At 38.7% G+C, this 22986-nt stretch overlaps 2 protein-coding genes across 2 annotated transcripts; both read right to left on the reverse strand.

Moving 5' to 3' along the window:
* Positions 1-8070: 8070 nt before the first annotated feature.
* Positions 8071-18642, reverse strand: LOC116409639 (olfactory receptor 6P1-like). The gene is made up of 2 exons (XM_031898367.1): positions 18556-18642; positions 8071-8799 (listed from the first exon to the last, which is right to left on the reverse strand). The coding sequence occupies exons 1-2, from the start codon at positions 18640-18642 to the stop codon at positions 8071-8073; spliced, it is 816 nt and encodes a 271-aa protein (XP_031754227.1).
* Positions 18643-20926: 2284 nt separating this feature from the next.
* Positions 20927-21859, reverse strand: LOC101733857 (olfactory receptor 10A7-like). Its single transcript, XM_004913220.3, has one exon. The coding sequence runs from the start codon at positions 21857-21859 to the stop codon at positions 20927-20929; it is 933 nt and encodes a 310-aa protein (XP_004913277.3).
* Positions 21860-22986: the final 1127 nt, after the last annotated feature.

Raw genomic sequence — 22986 nt, forward strand, 5'->3', positions numbered from 1 at the left:
ATAAACAAACTTGATATAAAGCCTATGCCCCAAGAGCAAAGACTCATATAGAGGCAAAGCCTGAAACCCATAATGGAGACATAATGAAGTGGGGAGCAGATGGCCAGATATCGGTCATAGGCCATGGCTGTGAGGAGGTAAAACTCTGAACCTGTTGAAACACCATAGAAGTAAAACTGTGTGATACAACCAGTAGCAGATATTGTGCCGCCTCCATTCAGTAATAACCACAAGAAATTTGGAGTAATACTGGTACTGAGCAAAACATCAGCCAGAGACAGCTGGGAGAGAAGGGCGTACATGGGAGATCTCAGGGCTGAGACTGTTATTACCAATTTAATTATAAGAAGATTTCCAAATAATGTCCCAATATAAATCCAGAGAAACAGAACAAAGAGAAACTCATTGATTATCTGAGAGTTCTGAAATCCCAAGAGAAGGAAAGATATACCTGATGTCTGATTCACCTTATGCATTGCCTGGAACCGTACAACAGAGAAGTTAGAAGATATACTGTAATGCAGATAGAGTCCAACATTTGTGCTCCCAGCATTTCCTACTCATTTGCTGCCTTGTGTGAATTCTCCGAATAGCCTTTTAGCATGATTTAGACATTAACAAAATATCAACATGTTACATTTAGACATAATATGGATCGAACAATTAATAGATTTGTATTACATTTTTCTTACAATGCAAATTTACCTTTGTTGGCTGTTGTTAATTTTAAATAGAAAATCAAATAATTTCAAATGTAAAATGAATAGAATCCTGTAGGGTGAGCAGTGCCATTGAGCAAAGAGCAGCCATAACTCTATACTGCATGGATAAGGGAAGCCATTTGGCATTACAGAGATGGGGTTTTTATACCTTTGGAAAGGAACATAACAGCCATTCTGTAACTATCCCCTGGGCCGTGTATAACACAGAGACTTATTGGAAGGCCCCAGGAGGATAAGGAGAGGTTTGTTACTAATAACAATTTCTTCCTAAAACAAATGGCAGAAACAGATCTGAGATCTACTTTTTCTGTATATTTTCTAAACACACCAAATATTCGGTTGGATTTAGGAAAGTACTTGATACTGAGGATTGAGTACTGAGATGCACTTAATGTTACTCCTGCTATGCGATATTTACACTTTTCCCAGAAGTTATTATCATTTACAGTATTTAGCAGCAGTGAATCTAAAGCAACTGGATTTGCTGAGATAAAGCAACTGGACTCAATGATCTTCTTCAGGGGAACCAGCGTGATGGAACATTTTCATGACAATCTCAGCAAGTCCAGTTGCTTTAGTGTTACTGTTACTAAATACTGTATATCATGGGCTGGGTGTATGAAGATATCACAGACTGTTATTGTGATTGCTTCCCATTATACATGAAATCCATGATAACTGCCTCTGTCACCAGAAATAATACCACCAGAAACTTAACCCTATACTTGTGGAAACTATTTACTATCAAAACAAATGTTTACCCCATGTGAAAACGTATTATATGAATGAATCAGGACCCGCTAAAAATACATGTTTCTAATCATTTCTAATCTTCCCACTGTGAGGGTTAATGATATATTTAGAGTCTCTTCTATGTCTTGTTTTCAGGAGTTCATTGGCCGACATTACACATTGGACCACATTTTGCTTGTGGTCTAAGTATTCCTAATAACAATAATAATCATCATCATCATCTGTTATGAATTTTTAATTATCCAGCCCATAAATCCCAACCTCCCATTTTCTCCCACGCCCATTATAGGTCTATCTACCATAGTTCCTGGGTGTGCTTCTGTTCTGTGTATTTGGTTCTGACCTCTGCCTGTATCCTGACTTCAAGTGAACTCCGCCTGGACTGACCCTTTGCCTGTTTTACTTCTCTTCTGGATTCTGATTCTGTACTGTGCTACTGTTCTGGTTTTGACCCAGCCTGCCTGACTTTGATTTTACTAAGCTCGCTCAATCCTCCTTCAACAATCTGCTTCCCTTGCTCCCTCAGAACCTTTGCTCTGGTCCTCCCACTTGAAGACTTGGCGGCACCCGAGTAGCGGAGGGCTCCACCCAAAGCCAAAGGTGGCTGTTATAGGCAGAAGTGTGAGCTGTGACTGGGACCTTGGCAATTGTTCTGGGTTTTGGGTTACCGATCGTGACAGACATTTTATCATGGTAGACCAGTAAGGTTTTACTTTGCCACAGGACCACATGTGTGTAGCATATCTCCTTCTTTTCTACATTCTCTTCAACATAGTGGTTATACAAACCAGATTCCAAAAAAGTTGGGACACTAAACAAATTGTGAATAAAAACTGAATGCAATGATGTGGAGGTGCCAACTTCTAATATTTTATTCAGAATAGAACATAAATCACGGAACAAAAGTTTAAACTGAGAAAATGTACCATTTTAAGGGAAAATATGTTGATTCAGAATTTCATGGTGTCAACAAATCCCAAAAAAGTTGGGACAAGGCCATTTTCACCACTGTGTGGCATCTCCCCTTCTTCTTACAACACTCAACAGACATCTGGGGACCGAGGAGACCAGTTTCTCAAGTTTAGGAATAGGAATGCTCTCCCATTCTTGTCTAATACAGGCCTCTAACTGTTCAATCGTCTTGGGCCTTCTTTGTGGCACCTTCCTCTTTATGATGCGCCAAATGTTCTCTATAGGTGAAAGATCTGGACTGCAGACTGGCCATTTCAGTACCCGGATCCTTGTCCTACGCAGCCATGATGTTGTGATTGATGCAGAATGTGGTCTGGCATTATCTTGTTGAAAAATGCAGGGTCTTCCCTGAAAGAGATGACGTCTGGATGGGAGCATATGTTGTTCTAGAACCTGAATATATTTTTCTGCATTGATGCTGCCTTTCCAGACATGCAAGCTGCCCATGCCACACGCACTCCTGCAACCCCATATCATCAGAGATGCAGGCTTCTGAACTGAGCGTTGATAACAACTTGGGTTGTCCTTGTCCTCTTTGGTCCGGATGACATGGCGTCCCAGATTTCCAAAAAGAACTTCGAATCGTGACTCGTCTGACCACAGAACAGTCTTCCATTTTGCCACACTCCATTTTAAATGATCCCTGGCCCAGTGAAAACGCCTGAACTTGTGGGTCTTGCTTAGAAATGGCTTCTTCTTTGCACTGTAGAGTTTCAGCTGGCAACGGCAGATGGCACGGTGGATTGTGTTCACTGACAATGGTTTCTGGAAGTATTCCTGAGCCCATTCATTTTGCCAATTGACCTAATTAGTGTTATTTGGTCTTCCAGCTCTTCATTATGCTCAAATTTACTTTTTCCAGCCTCTTATTGCTACTTGTCCCAACTTTTTTGGGATTTGTTGACACCATGAAATGCTGAATCAACATATTTTTCCCTTAAAATGGTACATTTTCTCAGTTTAAACTTTTGTTCCATGATTTATGTTCTATTCTGAATAAAATATTAGAAGTTGGCACCTCCACATCATTGCGTTCAGTTTTTATTCACAATTTGTTTAGTGTCCCAACTTTTTTGGAATCTGGTTTGTACATTCGGAAACATTTTAGATAACTTTAATGGTGTTAAGTACCAATTATATAACAATATGTAAAAGTTTTCTTTATGTGTAATACATTTAGATAGTTTTTGTGTCCTGGGGATTTTCAATAGATTAAATTGGGAAAGGGAATCTATACCTTAAATCCCACTGATAGGGCCTGAATCAATATATGAGCAGACAACAAGTATTTCAGTGAGAAAGATAACATTTAATGGCTCAAAATTTAAACAAATAAAATCAAATAAGACAAAACCATACTATACCAAACAGTGGAAAGGTACATCCCAGTGTCTCACGGTACCCACTCTCTTAATGCGTTTCGCACCAATGGGTGCTTCATCAGAGGAGGAGAGAATTTTTTCTCTAGAATGTGTTCCCACATCTCCATTGCAGCAATTCTGATAAATTGAGTTGGCTCTGCTAGAAGAGTGTAATGTGTAGCAAGGTGTTAGTTGGTATAAGACATCAAAGTTTCAAATACAGTAATAGGGCAGGGAATTAAAAAGGCCCTTAGTTGTACAAAGTTGGGAAATTCAAAGTTTTTCAGAGTTCTTGATTTTCAAACCATTTCAGATGATCTTTTATGTACAAGTCTTTTAATTTCAGTAGACTATTTTCTTCCCAGGTGTTGAGTTGAACTGTCGAGGTTCCAATGTTCTAACTGAGGCCAATGGAAAGGGGTAGCGAGAGTTTCAAAAATGCTGTTGCTTATGTTATCTTTTGAGCACAATTTTTGTGAACTGCAGGTCACTATATACACGGAACTATTAGCATATGCGTGCAGCGCGTGGGGCAAATATTTTCACTTCTGTGTTCATGCGGACATTTAACCCTTCCAAATCCTAATAAGCATATGCTAATCAGGATCTAAATTCGTTTTGGCCAGGACCATGGATTCGGCTGAATCTGAACCCTGCTGAAAAAGGCCGAATCCTGGCCGAATACCAAACCGGTTTGGTGCGTCCCTACTGGATAACACTGCATTTTTATAACTTTGCAACTGAATTAGCAATAGGAGCTTTATTTAAATGTAAACATTCCATTTCCACTCATAAAACCCACCCCAATAAAATGCCACTATAAGCTACTCATCTGGTAGATACCTTCCGTTTCCTAAAACAAAAAATAAGCTACTCACTAAGGCCTGCAAGGTGCTTGTGGTGGGCCAGGTTCAAACAACTCTTCACTTGAACTTCTCTTTGTTTCTCTTCTACCCTAAAACAGCTTATAAAGTTGGCTCAGCAGAAGTTAGCAGTAAGGCACAAACTGTAAATAAAATATATTGTAAATCTCAGTGTGATCTGTGCTCTCAGTGAAATACACAATTATAAATAATGTATAAGAAGGTCTGTCAATAAATGAAGTTTAAAAAGTCATTCAATAAAGCTTAATATTTTTTTTTTTCAGAATTCAGGTTTTTTTGGTGCCAAAATACAATTTTGTCACGGGGAGAAAAAAACATGATTTTTTTTTTATATTATTATAAAACTGTGACAAATCCAAAAGCAAAAATACGCCATGTAAAACTGTAGGGTTCCTGACCGCCGATCTGAGATTTAGTAATCCGTGGGAGCCCTCCTGCCAGGACAAAGACGTATACGGGGACAAGAACGACACAACTCCAATGGAAGTTCAAACTTGTCCAGTTTATTCTTACGTGATCATAGAATTTATACCCCTTGTGTACGTACAGAGACAAAGGAATCATTATAAAATAAAGATGAAGTAGAACCTTATTATCAAGGATGGCCTTCAAGGATGGCTAATGTGGGACAGGAATTTAAAGGAGGACACAAGGAGTAGAAAAGGCGTTAGTGCACAGATAAGATTAAGTTGTTTTTAAACCATGTATTTCGTAAGGTGCAAGATGTGCCAGGGTACTATTTGGGAAAAAACAACTATTATGGGATGTTCAAGCCTTGCTGTTTGCTGTTACAAAATGGAGATACATCTCTAAAATGGAGTATGATATGCTAAGCATCAAAGTGTATCAAAGTATCAAAATACATGCATATATGAATATATGGTTATATGAATACGAGAATATAGGACATTATATCAAACCTTACAAAAACCTGTCGAGATCATGTAGAAGTCAATGGCAGATATCCCTTTTACAACTGTGGTTTTAAAAGTTTTTTGTGGGGGTTTTGACGTTGTCATTTGTACATCGATAAGAAAAAGTCCCAATTTCTGGGCAACAATTAGAAAATGTTGTGGTTTTCAAGTTTTTTCTGCATCTATTTTTGTGATTTTTAAATTTGGATCATGACCAATGTTAATGGAAATGAGTTGTAGTCGTGGTTTCAAAAAACTGTAAAACTACAAAAATACGAATGTAGATAAATGTCCCCCAAGTAATCATGCCTATGACTGAAGAATGAAGGTAAAATCCTAACTGCAAAATGGAAACATGGCAATATGGACTGGAGATGGTACAATAATGGTTGTAGGATATCACTCTGAGGAGAGGACATTCTACAGTAACAATTATACCACAATATAACTTTAGTAACACTAGGGGGCTGATTTACTTAGTTTACTATGACTTTGAAAGTCGTATAAACTCGACATGGTATAAATTCAAATAAAATTTGATCATTTTTGTGTTTATAAAATGTCACGATGATGCTTGAATCATTTGTACAAAACATTCGAAAATCCTGAATTTTCCTGAGTTGAAAGTATTGTTAAAACTCAAAAAATTTGAGTTTGAATAGACATTCATTTCCATGAATCCTCTTTATTTTTCCCAAACAGGAATTGCTCCAGCAGCCATTTTAGGAGCATTGGCACTCATTCTTGGAAAACAATAGTGTGTTTAAGTTTCACTTGAAACTGGGTGAAATGGAAAAAATGATGGGATTAACTTCCCCTTGAAAATAGGGGATTAACATCCTCTTGAAGATGTGTGAAATAGAAAACAATGAGGGGGGTAGCTTCCCCTTGAAATTGAGTGAAAAAGAAAACAATAAGCGGGTTAACTTCTCCTTAAAACTGAGTGAAACAGAAAACAATGAGGGGATTAACTTATCCTTGAAACCTAGTGAAACAGAAAACAATAAGGGGATTAACTTCTCCTTGAAACTGGGTGAAACAGAAAACAATGAGGGGATTAACTTCTCCTTGAAACCTAGTGAAACAGAAAACAATAATGGGATTAACTTCTCCTTGAAACTGGGTGAAACAGAAAACAATGAGGGGATTAACTTCTCCTTGAAACCTAGTGAAACAGAAAACAATAAGGGGATTAACTTCTCCTTGAAACTGGGTGAAACAGAAAACAATAAGGGGATTAACTTCTCCTTGAAACTGGGTGAAACACAAAACAATGAGGGATTAACTTCTCCTTGAAACTGGGTGAAATAGAAAACAATGAGGGGATTAACTTCTCCTTGAATATGTGTCAAGGGCAGGCTGTCACTGATTAGTCTATTTGTCTACTATTACTATCTCTACTTGACAGATCAAACCTGCTGTTTTTTTGCCCAAAAGAAGTTAACTAAACATTAATAAATCACAAAATTATTTTCAAAAAACTAAAATTTTGGGGGGGGGGGGGGGATTTCCATTAACCTTTAATATTGTTTCTCTAAAAATTCAAGTACAAAAGTAAAAAAAAAATCTACTTTTTGTCTAAATTGCTTAGTAAATGTGTCCCTAGAAGTGAGAAAAGCATCCCAAAGATTTTAGAGAAAGTTATACTGGGGGCGAGCTGAAAGCTGGTCAATTTACCACCAATATTATATAAAGATAAATAGCAAATATCAATATATAAATCTAGACAAATATAGCAGAGCAATGACTACAATGAATTTTATTTAATACCGACTTCTTGCACCCCAGGATTTTCCTTGGTTTTTACCCAAATTGAAGAGTTGCAAATCTCAGCAACCTCTTAACAAGCAAGTGGTGTCCAAAGAAGCCAAGCATATGGTGTTTTCCCTTGTCTTCCTAACACATCTGTCCATCTACAAAACTGCCATGGAATGGGAAACAGCTCCCCTCCCCAGTTGTAAAACAGCACTTTGAGGGTTTTCCTCACCTTTACGTCATGCCGTCTCCCGAAAGGTAAAACCAACAAAGTCTGAAATGTTTCATTCATTTGCAAATAGAACATAAACTAGAACATAAAAGTTATCAGATACAAACCAAGGATTGTGAGCAGCGGTCATTGCCTCTTTCTGGCAGCTCAGTCAGTGCAGGGGGAGAAAAGTACTTCTACACCAGCTAAGGGGCAAAGAAGTCCTGTCCCTAATGTAAGCCTTTCATCCCAAACCCTAAAGCTTCATGGGTGGGAGAGGCCAACTGGATAAAAGACAAACAAGAAACACTTAGATTTTCTTATGGAAATTATCGTTAGTCATATAAGTAATAAAAGTAATAAGTTTGTTCAAATGATCTTGCTTTTTGGTGTGCATAGACAAAGGGAGAAAATATGTCCTAAACAGTTTAAATATATATTTCAAAAAGAACAATTTTAATCTTATTTCTGTTTTTTAAACAGAGCATGAAGAGAGATTTAATTTGAAATATGCTTCTGAAAAGCAGCTTTAATCTCCTTGTTTCTCAGGCTGTATACTGTTGGATTGAAACATGGGGTTCCAACTGTGTATAGAAGGGACAGTATTTTCTTGGTATTGAATTTATGGCCCTTGGATGGTACCATATAAACTATTATCAGAGTCCCATAGTACATGCACACAACTATTAAATGGGAGCTGCAAGTGGAGAAGGCTTTGTGTCTTCCTTCAGTAGAGGAGATCCTGAGAATGGCAAGGCCAATGGAAACATAAGTGTAAATGATGAAGCAAAAAGGGAGCAGCACAAAAGGTATGCCCACAATAATATCTGTTAGTTCCACAGCTTTATAATCTGTGCAGGAAAGTTTAATAAGAGGGGCAAAGTCACAGAAATAATGATCTATAACAAATGGGCCACAGAACTGCAAATTAAATGTTAGAAGACTTATAAACAAACACAATATAAAGCCTAAGCCCCAAGAACAAAGATTCATATAGAGGCAAAGCCTGAAACCCATAATGGAGGCATAATGAAGTGGGGAACAGATGGCCAGATATCGGTCATAGGCCATGGCTGTGAGGAGATACAGTTCAGAAGCTGTTGATGCATTATAGAAGAAAAACTGTGTGATACAACCAGTAGCAGATATTGTGCCGCCTCCATTCAGTAATAACCACAAGAAATTTGGAGTAATACTGGTACTGAGCAAAACATCAGCCAGAGACAGCTGGGAGAGAAGGGCGTACATGGGAGATCTCAGGGCTGAGACTGTTATTACCAATATAATTATAAGAAGATTTCCAAATAATGTGAAAATATAAATCCAGAGAAACAGAACAAAGAGAAACTCATTGATTATCAGAGAGTTCTGAAATCCCAAGAGAAGGAAAGATATACCTGATGTCTGATTCACCTTATGCATTGCCTGGAACCGTACAACATTTGTCGTGATCTGTTTGAACACTGTTGAAAAAATTTAGTTCATCTCAGAATTACCTTTAGTTCACCATCAAATTATATTTTAGAATGATGTAGACAGTTATATTATGAGACAATTTGTTTTGTGCTTTTTATTTATGTAGCTTTTTTGTTCAGAAGCTCTACAGTTTTTGCCAGCCGTCTGATTGTTAGGCTCCAATTTACCCTGGTGATTCCCAAACTAGAACCCTGCAGAACAAAAGGTTCAAGAGAAAGACTAAAGAATGAATTAAAATTAAAATCATCTTTCATTACAACTGTCAGCGCAATGATAGAACTACATAATAGATGAGGGTCTCTTTAACCCACTGGAGATAGAGAATGTCTTCATCTTTCATACAAAAACATAGAATATATTCATAGAATTCCTCTACTGCTGATCCCACTCTGTATGAAAAGGTCCCTTATCATTATAAGGGAGCTCTGTGGATACAGCCCAGGGATGGTACAATACCCAGTAACTGTACCTGATGCCATTTCTCTCTCTTACAGAAATTCTGGACAATATTATTGCAAGACTTGTGCCTTGGTAAAGAGTAAGACAGTGTGTATTACTGTGCAAATACTCTATCTATTCCATGATTCCATGTAAAAGGTCGAACATACACAAATTGTATGTTCAACCTTTTACATGGAATCATGTAATAGATACAGTATTTGAGCCCAGCACCTATATGTAGCCCAGCACTTCTATGAAGGCCAGCTCCTATATGGAACCCAGCTCCTTTATGGAGCCCAGCACCTCTATGGAGGCCAGTGCCTATATGGAACCCAGCACCTATATGGATCCCAGCAACCTCTATGGAGGCCAGCGCCTATATGGAACCTTCCGCCTATATGGAGCCCAACACCTCTATTGAGGCCAGTGCCTATATGGAGCCCAGCGCCTATATGGAGGCCAGTGCCTATATGGAGCCCAGCGCCTCTATGGAGCCCAGCACCTCTATGGAGGCCAGCACCTATATGGAGGCCACACTAATGAATGGGTGTTGTGTAAAATACATTTCCCCTAATCCAAGTTACCTTTGTAGTTTAGGCTTCGATTAGATTTGTGCACGTCCACGTCCAACAGTTAATAGATTGCTGTTAAGTTAAATGAATTTATGCTACAATACAAATTTACCTTTGTTGTTAATTTTAAAAAGACAATCAAAGAATTTCAAATAGAAAACTAAAACAATATTGCCGGATGAGCAAGATCATTGAGCAAAGAGCAGCCATAACTCTATACTGCATGGATAAGGGAAGCCATTTGGCATTACAGAGATGGGGTTTTTATACCTTTGGAAAGGAACATAACAGCCATTCTGTAACTATCCCCTGGGTCGTGTATAACACAGACACTCACAGGGAGCTCCCTGGAGGAGAAGTTTGTTACTAATAATAATTTCTTCCAAAGAAAAATTTATACCAAGATATCTTTGTGTTAAATCTGCATAAAACCTTTAACTTGTAAAATAATAAACCTTACCAAATGTGGTAGATGTGTGTTTTTGGAAATTCCAGAATGATGGACATGATGTGGCGAAGCATCATGGTGACAACCATGATTTACTCACAATAAGATTTTTTTTCCCCAAACTGCATTTTTTACACTAAAATTTGCAGAAAAATAAGGTCAAGACTTTTCCGAGTTTTACAAAGTGACAATACTGCTAAAAATCCAAATCTGACAATTCGCCAGCTAAAACTTGCCGAGATCATGTAGAAGTCAATGGCAGATTCCAGAGAGGACGGTGTTTGTCCTTCCCCTTTACAGAGCGCTGGTAAGGCCCCATCTAGAATATGGCATTCAGTTTTGGTCTCCAGTGCTCAAACGGGACATTATTGAGTTAGAGAGGGTCCAGAGAAGGGCAACTAAGCTGGTAAAGGGTATGGAAAGTCTCAGTTATGGGGAAAGACTGGCCAAGTTGGGGTTGGTCACACTGGAGAAGAGGTGCTTAAGAGGTGACATGATAACTATGTATAGATATATAAGGGGATCATATAATAACCTCTCTAATGCTTTATTTACCAGTAGGTCCTTCCAACTGACATGAGGGAACCCACTCCGTTTGAAGGAAAGGAGGTTCCGTTTAAATATTCGGAAAGGATTTTTAACTGTGAGAGCTGTGAAGTTGTGGGATTCCCTCCCCGAATCAGTCGTACTGGCTGATACATTATATAGCTTATATAGCTATAGATTTATTACATAGCTATAGCTTGGTAAATTTATGCATATAGGGCATTAAACTGTTTAGTAGGCCCCTGGTGTTCATATTTAGAGTGTTTTGTGAGGATAAGTTAAGATCGTCAAGCTTTGTGACAATTTTCAGAAATTTCATAAAAACCGTTATGTTCAGCATAGCTTTGTAGTTTGGTAGTTTGCAATATAAAGATGTATTTACCTATTTATGTTTTGTCTAAATGTGTACTTTAGGAAAATATATGGTTTTCTAGGGTCTTATGGCACATAATATACATGCCGGGAGATTATATTGCAGCATATGCACTTTGTATGCACTAATTTCCTTTTGGGGTCTCTAAATGCCAGATACATTGGTGATCCTATGCACAATGGGCCATGTTCAGTGGACCCTTGACTTACATATTTAGGATGTGTTTTCTTGGTACCTAATGCTATGTGGAAGATAAAGTGCTTGAAATTGGAAGGTTTGATGCCATTTTCAGGTATTCCATCAAAACCGTCAATTTTGGGAAAGCATTGCAAATCTGTATTTTGGAGTAGTAAGACATGGGTACCCTTTTTGAATTCACCCAAATGTGTACTTTCCAAAAATATATGGTTGGGGGTGTCAATGTATTTTTTTTGTTTTTACCCCACAAAGATGCATTAAATGTGTTGACTTTTCTGTAGCTAAAGAGATTTCTGGGGCAATTTGTATGCACTAAGTTCCTTTTGGGACCTCTAAATGCAAGATCCTATGCACAATGGGCATCAAACTGTTCAGTGGACCCTTGGCTTTCATATTTAGGATCTGTTTTCTTGGTACCTAATGTTATGTGGGAGATAAGGTGCTTGAAAGTGGAAGCTTTGAGGCGATTTTTTAGCATTTTCATAGTTTTTTATGGAAACTGCTAAATTCAGGAAAGCATTGCCGTTTGGTACTTAGGAGCAGAAAAACATGGGTACCCATTTTGGATTTGGCAGAATGTGTACCTTTCAAAAATATACCGTTTCCTGGGGTAAACCTAATATTCCAGGATTTTTGGCTTTGGAATCTAAAGTATGCCGTATTTTGCTGTAATGCTTTGAAAATTTGGTAATTTCCTGCTGGGAGTTTTTGATCTATAGAAGTCTGAAATCTCCATAAAACTATACATATCAGGTATAGGCAGGTTCAGTAGACAAGAGGCTTTCCAAATCAGTTGAATTTTTGTCCAAAAAATAAAATATGTTTCTGTATAAATCCGTATATCATAAAAAATATAAATTTTCCTTTTTTTTGTATTTTGAGCTCTAAATCTTGTCCCAGAAGTGGAAATACATAAAAACACAGGCAGATTTGGAAAGCTCAGGTTCTCCTGAAAAAAAAATGATGTATAGTTTGCCTTTCTAAACTTAACCCCCACCGAGTAAATGCCCCTAAAATGAGAGAGCACAGAATGTTAACTAAACGTCTCGCACCTAGATCAACTGACGAACACTAACCATAAAGTGCCACCTCTTTCCAGGTAACAGTGATGCAAGAAGTGGTCAGTATGGGCCCAAACATGTAAGTAATACAGAAATTAGCTTAACTGGATACATAGTGATCTTAACCGGAATGGCTGCCCTAGGGGGTTGGTGGTGGATTAGTGAATTGCAAGTGCAACTAAGCAAAACAATACCCCTCTGCCAATTTAAAAGCATGCGCCTGTCAGCGCCTGTCAGGAGTGGGCACATCTCTGCACCAATGCTTGGAGAAATTGCTGACTATGGGGTACATTTACTTAAGGTTATTTTCCCGCACGTATCTTTTAAGCAAAAAAATTCAATTTTTCGTGTAAAAATGTTTTTGAATTATCCACTATTTATTATGTGTCCAAAAACTTGCAAGGTTACATAGAAGTCAATGGGAGTACTTGGCACTTTCTTGGCAGCCCCTTTCACTTCAAGGTATTCATTTAAAAAAAAAAAAAAAAAAGAAATTAGGGGGAGCAATTCATGCTATTAAAGTAATGTAATGTTCACAATGCTCACAATTCATGTTTTTTTGGAACAGTTTTTAATAAATAAGCAAATATTTGTGCTTTTTAAAAAATGGTTGGAAAAACGAATTTTAATAAATGGGCCCCTATGTGTACAGCCTTCTGTCGAACCCTGCCTTGAACTCTGGGTATTTATTTGGTTAGATCAAATGCAAGTATGAAGAAAATGTTTTTGCAGAATTATAGTTAAACAAGTTAATTTGATTCCAGACCCTATGGACTTCTCAGCTCAAGAGAAATGTAAATCCCGAGTGTCATAAAGATTCTTTGTGTTTTGTTGGGCTCGGGTTATAAAAGCTGGATGAGGAGCAAATAATTATTGTGCCTGTTTCTTCACCCCAGTATGTTATTCCTAGGCTCGGCATGGAGCCTCTTATGGGCTTGATGGGAAATTGGATTTTATAAAGCATTTTGTTGCCACTGTTGATATGAATGGGAGTTAATGTACATAGTGAACTGCTGAGGAGGCTTCTTAGAGATACAGCTAAATAGACATTCTGGCTTAAAGAATTGTGTGATCCATACATCTCACACCAATATATCATGTTTCTTTTTTAGCTAGATTCTATCCGTTATATTGCGTTGTTTTTCTTTCTGTGGACTACACTCTCTGATCTTCTCAAATGAAATAAGTGGATAGCTGAATGATGGATGGGCTTTCTTCTTTGGTTCAGAATATGTATGCCAAAATAAATGCCTTGTGGTTCTCTTTAGAATGTCTGTGTGTGTGATCCAAAGTGTTGCTATTTTCATAGCACAGGCAGAGAAATATTGTGTATCTGATCCATATCACCCAACGCAGGTCTTCACCTATACCTGCATCTATCTCATCATCTAAGTGCATCACAGCTCCTATAAACGAAAAGGGGCTTCAACTTCCAATGTAATTTTCAGTGTCTATTGAATTAAATTTTTGATTTTCAGTTCTTAATTTTGGAACTTAAACTACTGTTATCTGGGTGCTGGGGCCAACCCCTACCATGATCAACTGGTTGGAAGATGAATATGAAAGGGTCTGGAATGAAGTAAGTAATACAGAACAGAGTAACAGCCTACTCAGGCTGAAGTCGCTGCTTGGTAGCCAGGGTGCAGCTGATCCAGCAACCAGATTCAGGTTCAGATATTCAGGTTAAAAGGCAGAACAGAAAGATAAAATATACACACAGAGATATAAGGGAAGAAGACCACCTGGATACTGTCTCTATAATGGCTAGGATTCCACCTTCATGACAAGTATAAGCTGGTATATTGTAAAATTGGTTCTGTGTAGCTGTGGGGTAAAATGTTTCTGTGACTTGAAGTGGAAGCATTGACATTTTGGGGGAAATACTGCAAAAAAAGTTGTGCTCAGTTATTTTGTTGAGCTCATAAAATAAATGAAACAATGATGGAATAGACGGTAATAAAGGACCTTTTTTTCCATTATGGATGAATCTGATTTGACTGTTCTTGCATGATTGAAAGATGTGTGAAGGAAACCAAACAAAAGTCGAAGTATTTGGGCTTCTTGGGTTTCCAGAATTCAACAATCTAAAATGTTATTTTTTTACATTTTTTCTTTTTATTTATATTGCTTTATTAATTGAAAATCTAACAATTGTCGCACTGCTCTCCACTAATCGCCATCTTTATGCCCCAATGTTTTTTTTCCTTAAACAGTTGGCCTTGTGCGACCTCTTCCTCGCCACAAACATTGTGCCCAAGATGTTAGAAGAAGTTATATGGCTTAAGAGAAGCTCCATATAATTTCTTGGTCGCATTGTTCAATTTTATTTGCACAGTGTTGCAGGAATTGTAGAATGTTTCATCCTTACGGTAATGTCATATGATAGATATCTAGCGATATGTAATCCATTGCACTATGTCTCTATAATGAGCTACAGCCGTTGTCTGAACCTAGCTGTCTGGTTATGGCTGCTTGGCTTCCTTGTCATGGTGCTGGAGATGCTCCTCATATGAAACTTACAGTTTTGTGGCTCCAATTTCATTGATAATTTCTTCTGTGATTTTTCTCCTCTGCTCCAACTGTCGTCTTCTGATATCAGTTGTATTAGACCATGCCTGCCAAAACATTTCGCCCATCTCTACAGGTAGTTATTTTTTTAAGGGTATAAGTGGGGGAATATTTTCAGATCCCAGGTGCAAGACCTCTTCATGCTGCCTGCCCTTCACATGACTATCCCATTACAGCTTGTGATACGTGCCAAATACTTAAGTGAATAACAAGGGAAACAGAGTTGTTATGGGATAAAATGTGTTTGAAGAGAAATGCTAGTTCAAGTTTATTACTTATGGATGAGATTCAATTTGAGGAGAACATTTTTTTTCTCCTAATTCAGCTCCAATTTTTTTTCCCATAAACTTCAATAGAGTTTTCACATGATAAACCATGAGATACGTTTTTCTGAATTAAATTGCATCTCAAATTGAATCTCGTCCATGAGTTTTCTCATGATAAACATTTCTTTTCCATAATTTATTATGTGACAAAACTGTGACCGAAAGTAAAACCACCTCTAAAAACTGTAGGGAAAAGTTTAGTCCCAGTAAAGTCCCAACGGGATTGGATTGGGGAAGTTTGAACTTTCCCTCCAGCCCATCCAATCCCCATGTGGCATTACCGGGACTTAACTTTTCCTCCAGAAAGAAGGTGCGGGCACCGAAGCTCCTTCCCTTGTTTCTTAAGGCTGCAGCTCACTGACCATAGGGAGGGCCCTTCTAACCCCTTGGGGGCAAGTTTCATGACTGGGGTGGAGGGGGGCTGGGGTGACAGGTTGAGACCTTTCAACATGGAATGGAAAAATGATTGGCTCTTCAGTTTCCACTTCCTTATCCAAGGCACCAACAGAGCATCTCCCAGATGATTGTCATCAAGGTTACTTGATGTTCTAGAGTTGAATGAACAGTATTTGTGTCAGGCAAATGGAGGTGCTAGGTGTTCCAAGAAATTATTTGGTACACAAATACATATGCATATCCAATCTCTTGGGTCGGCCCTGGCGTATTATTGGAGGAAGGCTGTTGTAGAACTGTAATTCTCACTTTGATTAAAGCAATTGGGCACCAATGGTTCTTAAAGCAAAAGATAACTCTTTATTTACCAGAATGTAGGACAGATCTTATAGAATGGACATGGGTGATACAGTAGAGTGTTCATCATATACTCACAAACATGGATTCAAGCCAGTGTTTTATTTATCAGGGGTCAATTACATTACATTAACATTTATTTATAAAGCCCCAACATATTCCGCAGCGCTGTACAATAAGTGGGTTACATACATTGGACTTACAGAGTAACATATAAAGCAATCAATAACCGATACAAGAGGTGAAGAGAGCCCTGCCCAAAAGAGCTTACAATCTACAAGGAGAAAGGGTTGAGACACAAGGTGTGGGAATGGGCATGACCAGAGTTGTGAGAGGTGGGGCACAGGGTGTTGCTAAACTAGATTAGGGTAAGCTTCTCTGAATAAATGTGTTTTTAGAGATCTCTTGAAGGCAGAGAGATTGGGAGAAAGTCTGACAGTTTGTGGGAGCGAATTCCAGAGAAGGGGGGCAGCCCTTGCAAAGTCTTGAATGCGAGCGTGTGAGGAGGGAATGAGAGAGGAGTTGAGGAGCAGGTCAGTAGAGGAGTGTAACAAGCGGGTTGGATGGTACCTAGAGATGAGTTCAGAGATGTAGGGTGGGGCAGTGTAAGGTCCCTGACCGCCGATCTTAGATTTAGTAATCCGTGGGAGCCCTCCTACCAGGACAAAGGCGTATACGGGGACAAGAAAGACACAGCTCCAATGGAAGTTCAAACTTGTCCAGTTTATTCTTACGTGATCATAGTATTTATACCACTCGTGTACATGCAAAGACAAAGGAATCATTATAAAATAAAGATGGAGTAGAACCTCATTATCTACAAGGATGGCCTTCAAGGATGGCTAATGCGGGACAGGAATTTAAGGAGGATACAAGGAGTAGAAAGGCGTTAGTGCACAGATAAGATTAAGTTGTTTCTCAAGGCTTATGTTTTGTCAGGTGCAAGTTGTGCAAGGGTACTATTTGGGAAAAACAGCTTATTATGGGATGTTCAAACCTTGCTGGTTGCTGTTACAAAATGGAGATACATCTCTAAAATGGAGTATGATATGTTAAGTATCAAAGTGTATCAAAGTATCAAAATACATGCATATGTGAATATATAATTACATGAATATATGATTATATGATATTATATCAAACCTTACAGGGCAGAGTTATGAACTGCTTTAAATGTGAGGGTCATTAGTTTGAATTTTATCCTGGATGGTAGGGGAACCCAGTGCAGAGATTGGCAGAGCGGCACGGCAGGGGGAGTGGCAGAGCGGCACGGCAGGGGGAGTGGCAGAGGAGGAGCAATTGCTGAGGTGTATGAGCCGGGCAGCAGTATTCATTATGGACTGGAGAGGGGACAGTCTTTGGAGGGGAAGGCCCATTAATAGGGAGTCAATAATGAAACAGTGGATTTAGTCAACTTGAAAGTGTCCAATCCACGGTATGAGGCCATTCTAATGAAACCTAGGGGAGATGCAGTAGTCCCTAAGTCTGTACTCTTGTGTCCTTATCCTGACGGTAGTACATCTAGGACTCCTAGGACTTCTAATTCTCCTAGTGAGCTTCTGGCTGCTCATTAGCTAACCTGATCCTATCTCTCACTCCTGGAGTGAGGAGTGAGGAGCTCTATCCTTATACTATCTTAACCTGCTGGGCCTACCTCCACCAAGGCCCTAACCCCCCAGGAAGGTGGAATCCCAGAGCACATTTTGGCTTCCCCTTTTATAGAATAGGACAGTGACATCTACTGGGCAGTTACTGAACTACCAGAAAAATACTTCAACCCAGAATAAGACAACAGCTTCCAATCCATAACTTAGGACCACACTTGTGTGTCCAAAACTCTATGGGGACTGCCTATAGGGTACATAAACCTCCAGTCCCCTACATTTGAAATTACAATTTTATATTAGCAATAAAAAGCAATTGATAACTTACTCTCTTATTTCCCCAGTCTTTTGTAGAAACATCAGCTCCTTCAAAAAGTGGATCCTCACCAGTCAAGGTTAAAATGAATCCTTATTTTAACTTTTTTGAATCTTAAAAGTCCTTTTTGAAATTATCACAAATCAATCTCCAGTGAGTCTGAACCTCTTTTTCTGAAATAATATATGGAAATTACAAAAATAAACCTCACACAAAAATCATGCACAATCAATCAATTCCATACGTACATATAAATATAGCATAGAAACACAAACAGAAAAACAAAAACACAAATTTGTATTACCTTTCCATTTTGGTTCATTTTCAGATACGTTGGCCCAAGCCACATATAATCCTGTACATATCTCTTGCTTTCGCTTGTATCTGTCATGGTAGGTGGATAAACTCAAGTTGTACACCTCAGGATGTTTTTTCAACTGCATGGATTAACTTTTCAAGGCCCATTTTATATGGTACATCAAAATAACACAAACTCCAAGAATTCCAACGATCCCTGCAGAAAATAAGCTTTACAATTAGCCGGGCCGAGTGTGAGTTAGCAAACTCATATGGGGTTTCCTTTATATTGCTCAAGCCTGAAGGCCCCTGAGTATCACTTTATGTATTATAAGGGATAATGTACCCCCTATTGAAAAATATAAGGATATTAAAAGTTACCAAGGACTTCCATGACCATATACGGGTACGAGGCCAAAGGTCAAGTTCATGGAACTCCAAGGTGACTTTTAATATCCCTATATTTGACAACAGTTTCAGTGAGTCATATGAATGAAATTACATCACTGAGCACCTATAGTGGTGAGAGAATCTGTTCCGTTTTGCTTCACCATAAAATTTGTCAAATGGCAAAAAAATTTGCGAATCGGTGAAAAATTCACGAAACGCATTTGTCACACGATTTTTTGGTCGCCCGCATTTTTTTTTTTGACGTGACTGCTGCTTTTTTATATGTGACCACACCCAATCTGACACGCAACAAAAATTTTTGACGAGCAACTAATTTTTCCGCAGCAAATTTTGATGGAAGCTTCAAGGAACAATTCGCCAATGGCAAAATGTGAAAATTTGCTGCGAATCCATGTCTGGCAAAAAAAATCGCTCATCACTAAGCACCAATTATAACTGATAATATCACTAAACACTACTTATGAGGATATCATTACAGGATAATCATGACTCTTGTGTGGTTGTTTCACATCCAGATGAAAGCTTGGCTGCTTGCAGTCTATGCTTGTATACAAACACCATGGTCAAAATCCACACTCAATCGTTCTCAGGGCATTTACTTACTGTATGAATCCAACAGATGATTTACTTGAGAACAAACCAAAAGTTTTGGTTGAGTTCCCAACCTTTGTCCCAAAAAGCAGTCCAACATGTATCCATCCACAGTCAGGTAAATTGATGTATATCAAAAACAGGTTGACTTACAGTTTGTGATCTACTTTATTAAATGCCCTAGAATATAGATGTACATCAGTAAAACTATTACTGCCTTTTGAGATGAGATGGCAAACCATAGATCAGGCATTAGAGTTGTGTTGGCCTCAGGGAAAGCAGACACACCGGTGGCCTAGTGTCATGGTCAAAGACCATGTTCCTCAACATGCACACACCACAAAACAAAAAATGCTAGTAAGAATTCTCCTCCTCTCATCCAGGAGAGTTCAGGCCCTTCCCCTGCTAAAGGCCTTATCGTGGCTTCCTATTAAACAAAGAATATCTTACAAACTCCTTCTCTTAACCTTCCCTCCATTCCTCTGCTCCTCACTACATCTCTTCTCTTGTGTCTCCGTACATTCCTGGCTGACTCCTCTGCTCCTCACTACATCTCTTCCCTTGTGTCTCCGTACATTCCTGGCCGACTCCTTCGTTCCTCTGCTCCTCACTACATCTCTTCCCTTGTGTCTCCGTACATTCCTGGCCGACTCCTTCGTTCCTTGCAGAGCAATCATTTGGTTGCGCCCCCCACTACTACTGCTGTTTCCCACCTTAACCCTCTCTGCCCTGCTGCCCCTCACATTTGGAAGGCCCTCCCTGATTTCCTCCGAAGAGAATCCTCCCTCAGTCTTTTTTAAAACTAAACTTAAAGACTCCCCCAGCACCTGACCTGGGAACTGGCACTTATATTGTAGTGTCACCCACTGTGACCTACAGCACTTATATTTGCCTATTTGTGTCTGTAAGTTTCCCTCCCATATAGATTGTAAGCTCTACGGGGCAGGGACCTCCTTCCTCTTGTGTCTTTGACTCTTAACTTATTGCAACTATATATTTTATTTATTTGTATTTATCTATTATCTTATTAACCCCCTGTTTGTATTAATGTATTCTACTGTACAGCGCTGCGTACATAAGTAGCACTTTATAAATAAAGATATACATACAAAACAGGATACAGTAAAAATATTACAGCACTCAAAAAGATTTTAGAAATAGACAAAAAATGTTATTGGTAGGCCAATGTTTCAGTCACCATTTGTCACCTTAATGGAAACAAAGATTGTTTGTCGCAAAAATTGCCCAAAATGTTGGGATATATATACATACTGAATATTGTTTTAGCTTTAACTTTACCCCACATTTAACCTTAGTTTGGCCCCAATCTACTTTGCTGCCCACCAATAGGGCACTAAAGCCACACAGCTTGGGACTCACAGCTGTAATCTTTTGCTAATGTTTCTCAATGAGATTCTGATATCATTGTTCCTGAGACTGTATATTATTGGGTTGAGCATTGGAGTAACTACTGTGTATAATATAGCTGAAGTTTTATTACCTATAGATGAATATTCTGTTGATGGCATCATATAAATCACAATTAGAGTCCCGTAATATGTGCAAACTACAGTGAGGTGGGAGCTGCACGTGGAGAATGCCTTATTTTTCCCTGTGGTAGATTTAATCCTAAGGATGGTTAATATGATCCTGATGTAGGTTACAATAATGATGACAAAAGGAAAGATAAGAAATACAAAGCAAAGAACAAAGTCCTCCATCTCCAAAAAAGAGGTATCAGAGCAAGAGAGATTCAGAATGGGGGCGAGGTCACAGAAGAAGTGGTCAATGATACCTGAACCACAAAAGTCCATGTGTGACATGAAAGCCAAAGCAATAAGAGATAACCCAAACCCAGTTACCCAACACAAGGCAACGAGGTATAAGCAAAGTCTTTTGTTCATGATTGCTGAGTAATGCAATGGCACACAAATGGCCAGGTATCGGTCATATGACATCACGGCAAGAAGGAGACACTCTACGCTTGTAGTGGATGAAAATAAATAATACTGTGTTACACAACTGCCAAATGAAATGGTTCCAACTTTACTTATAATGACATATAACATGTTTGGCACAATGCTTGTGATGAACAAGATCTCAGATGTGGACAAGTGACAAAGAAAGAAGTACATAGGAGAGTGCAGCTTGGGATCAGTAGATACAAGGATGATTATCAGAATATTTCCAAATAACGCCAACAGGTAAACCGTAAACACAGAAAAGAAAAGTAAAAACTTGAGTTTATCGATGTTCTGGAAAGCCACGAGTAAAAATTCTTGAACAGCAGTTTGGTTCTCTAAAGCCATTGCCTGTAAAATTAGAACAAATGCATAGCAATCAAATGTGTCAAGATAGATGGAACATGTCCCCAAAATCTACCAACAAAGTAGCCAGATCATACATACATTTCCCCCCAAAGGGAAAGCAAAGACTCAAATCCAAGAAGGCAGCTTGACTTCTTAATACATCAAACCAATTCTAGCGACAACTGATGAAGATGACCCACCGGTCACTGTTAAAATCATGTAGTGCTTATTACTGGACTGCAAACACTCTCTACAATCAGCTATCTCAGAGGTCCTAGCACCTTCACACACAGAAATACCTGAAATTGGTGAGATAGTACTGTAACTATGCTAGAAAGCAAAACAGATGCATTGCAAGCAAAATCCAATGAGTAATGCAACTGGAATGTGAGATATCAAACTAAAAATGGCAGACCAAAGGGACTGGTCTTGGAGGAACAATGTGAGGATTCAGAGAATTCCTAAAGATATTAAACAAGAACAGCTGAGTAACTATTTTACAACTTACAATTTGCAAAATATTATAGGAAATAATGCAACCTACGGAATCCCAAATTGAACTTGAAGTCTTAGGTACACCAATGTCTAAAGTAGGAATATAGGAAACAAATTACTAAATAGTAAAAAAATAAAAAAAAGCCCTGGGTCCTGATGGTTATTCTAACCATCCTGGCCTCAACATTGATTCATCTGTTATCATCTTTACTTAATAATCTTCTCTTATAGTCTTCAGAATTCCAAGTGACATGTTTATGATTGCTGTTATTAAATCTTTCTCTTGTTATCTTGGTGTTCCTCTTCCTCTTCCTCCATTCCCTTCAAGTTTTGCAAGCATAATATTCCCAACTAGGGCAACTTTAGTTTGGTTAGTTGAGGTTCAATCAGTAGGTGTGAGGGAAAGGTAGGGGGCACTAAGTAGGAGTCCTTAAGGTAAGGACCAGTAACATGCCAACACACTAGACAGGTACGGAAAGGGAAGGTGGACAGTGGTGCACGGTGGAATGGAGGAAGGATCTGAACAGACTGAAGCAGGGCAGACACAGAATCATGGACAGGCAGGAGCGAGGACCTAGTGGGCACAGATTTTGGGACAGAACAGGACAGGGTGTAAAAACAGAGCAAGACTA

The sequence above is a fragment of the Xenopus tropicalis genome, chromosome 3 (genome assembly GCF_000004195.4).
Source record: "Xenopus tropicalis strain Nigerian chromosome 3, UCB_Xtro_10.0, whole genome shotgun sequence".
Lineage (NCBI taxonomy): Eukaryota > Metazoa > Chordata > Amphibia > Anura > Pipidae > Xenopus > Xenopus tropicalis.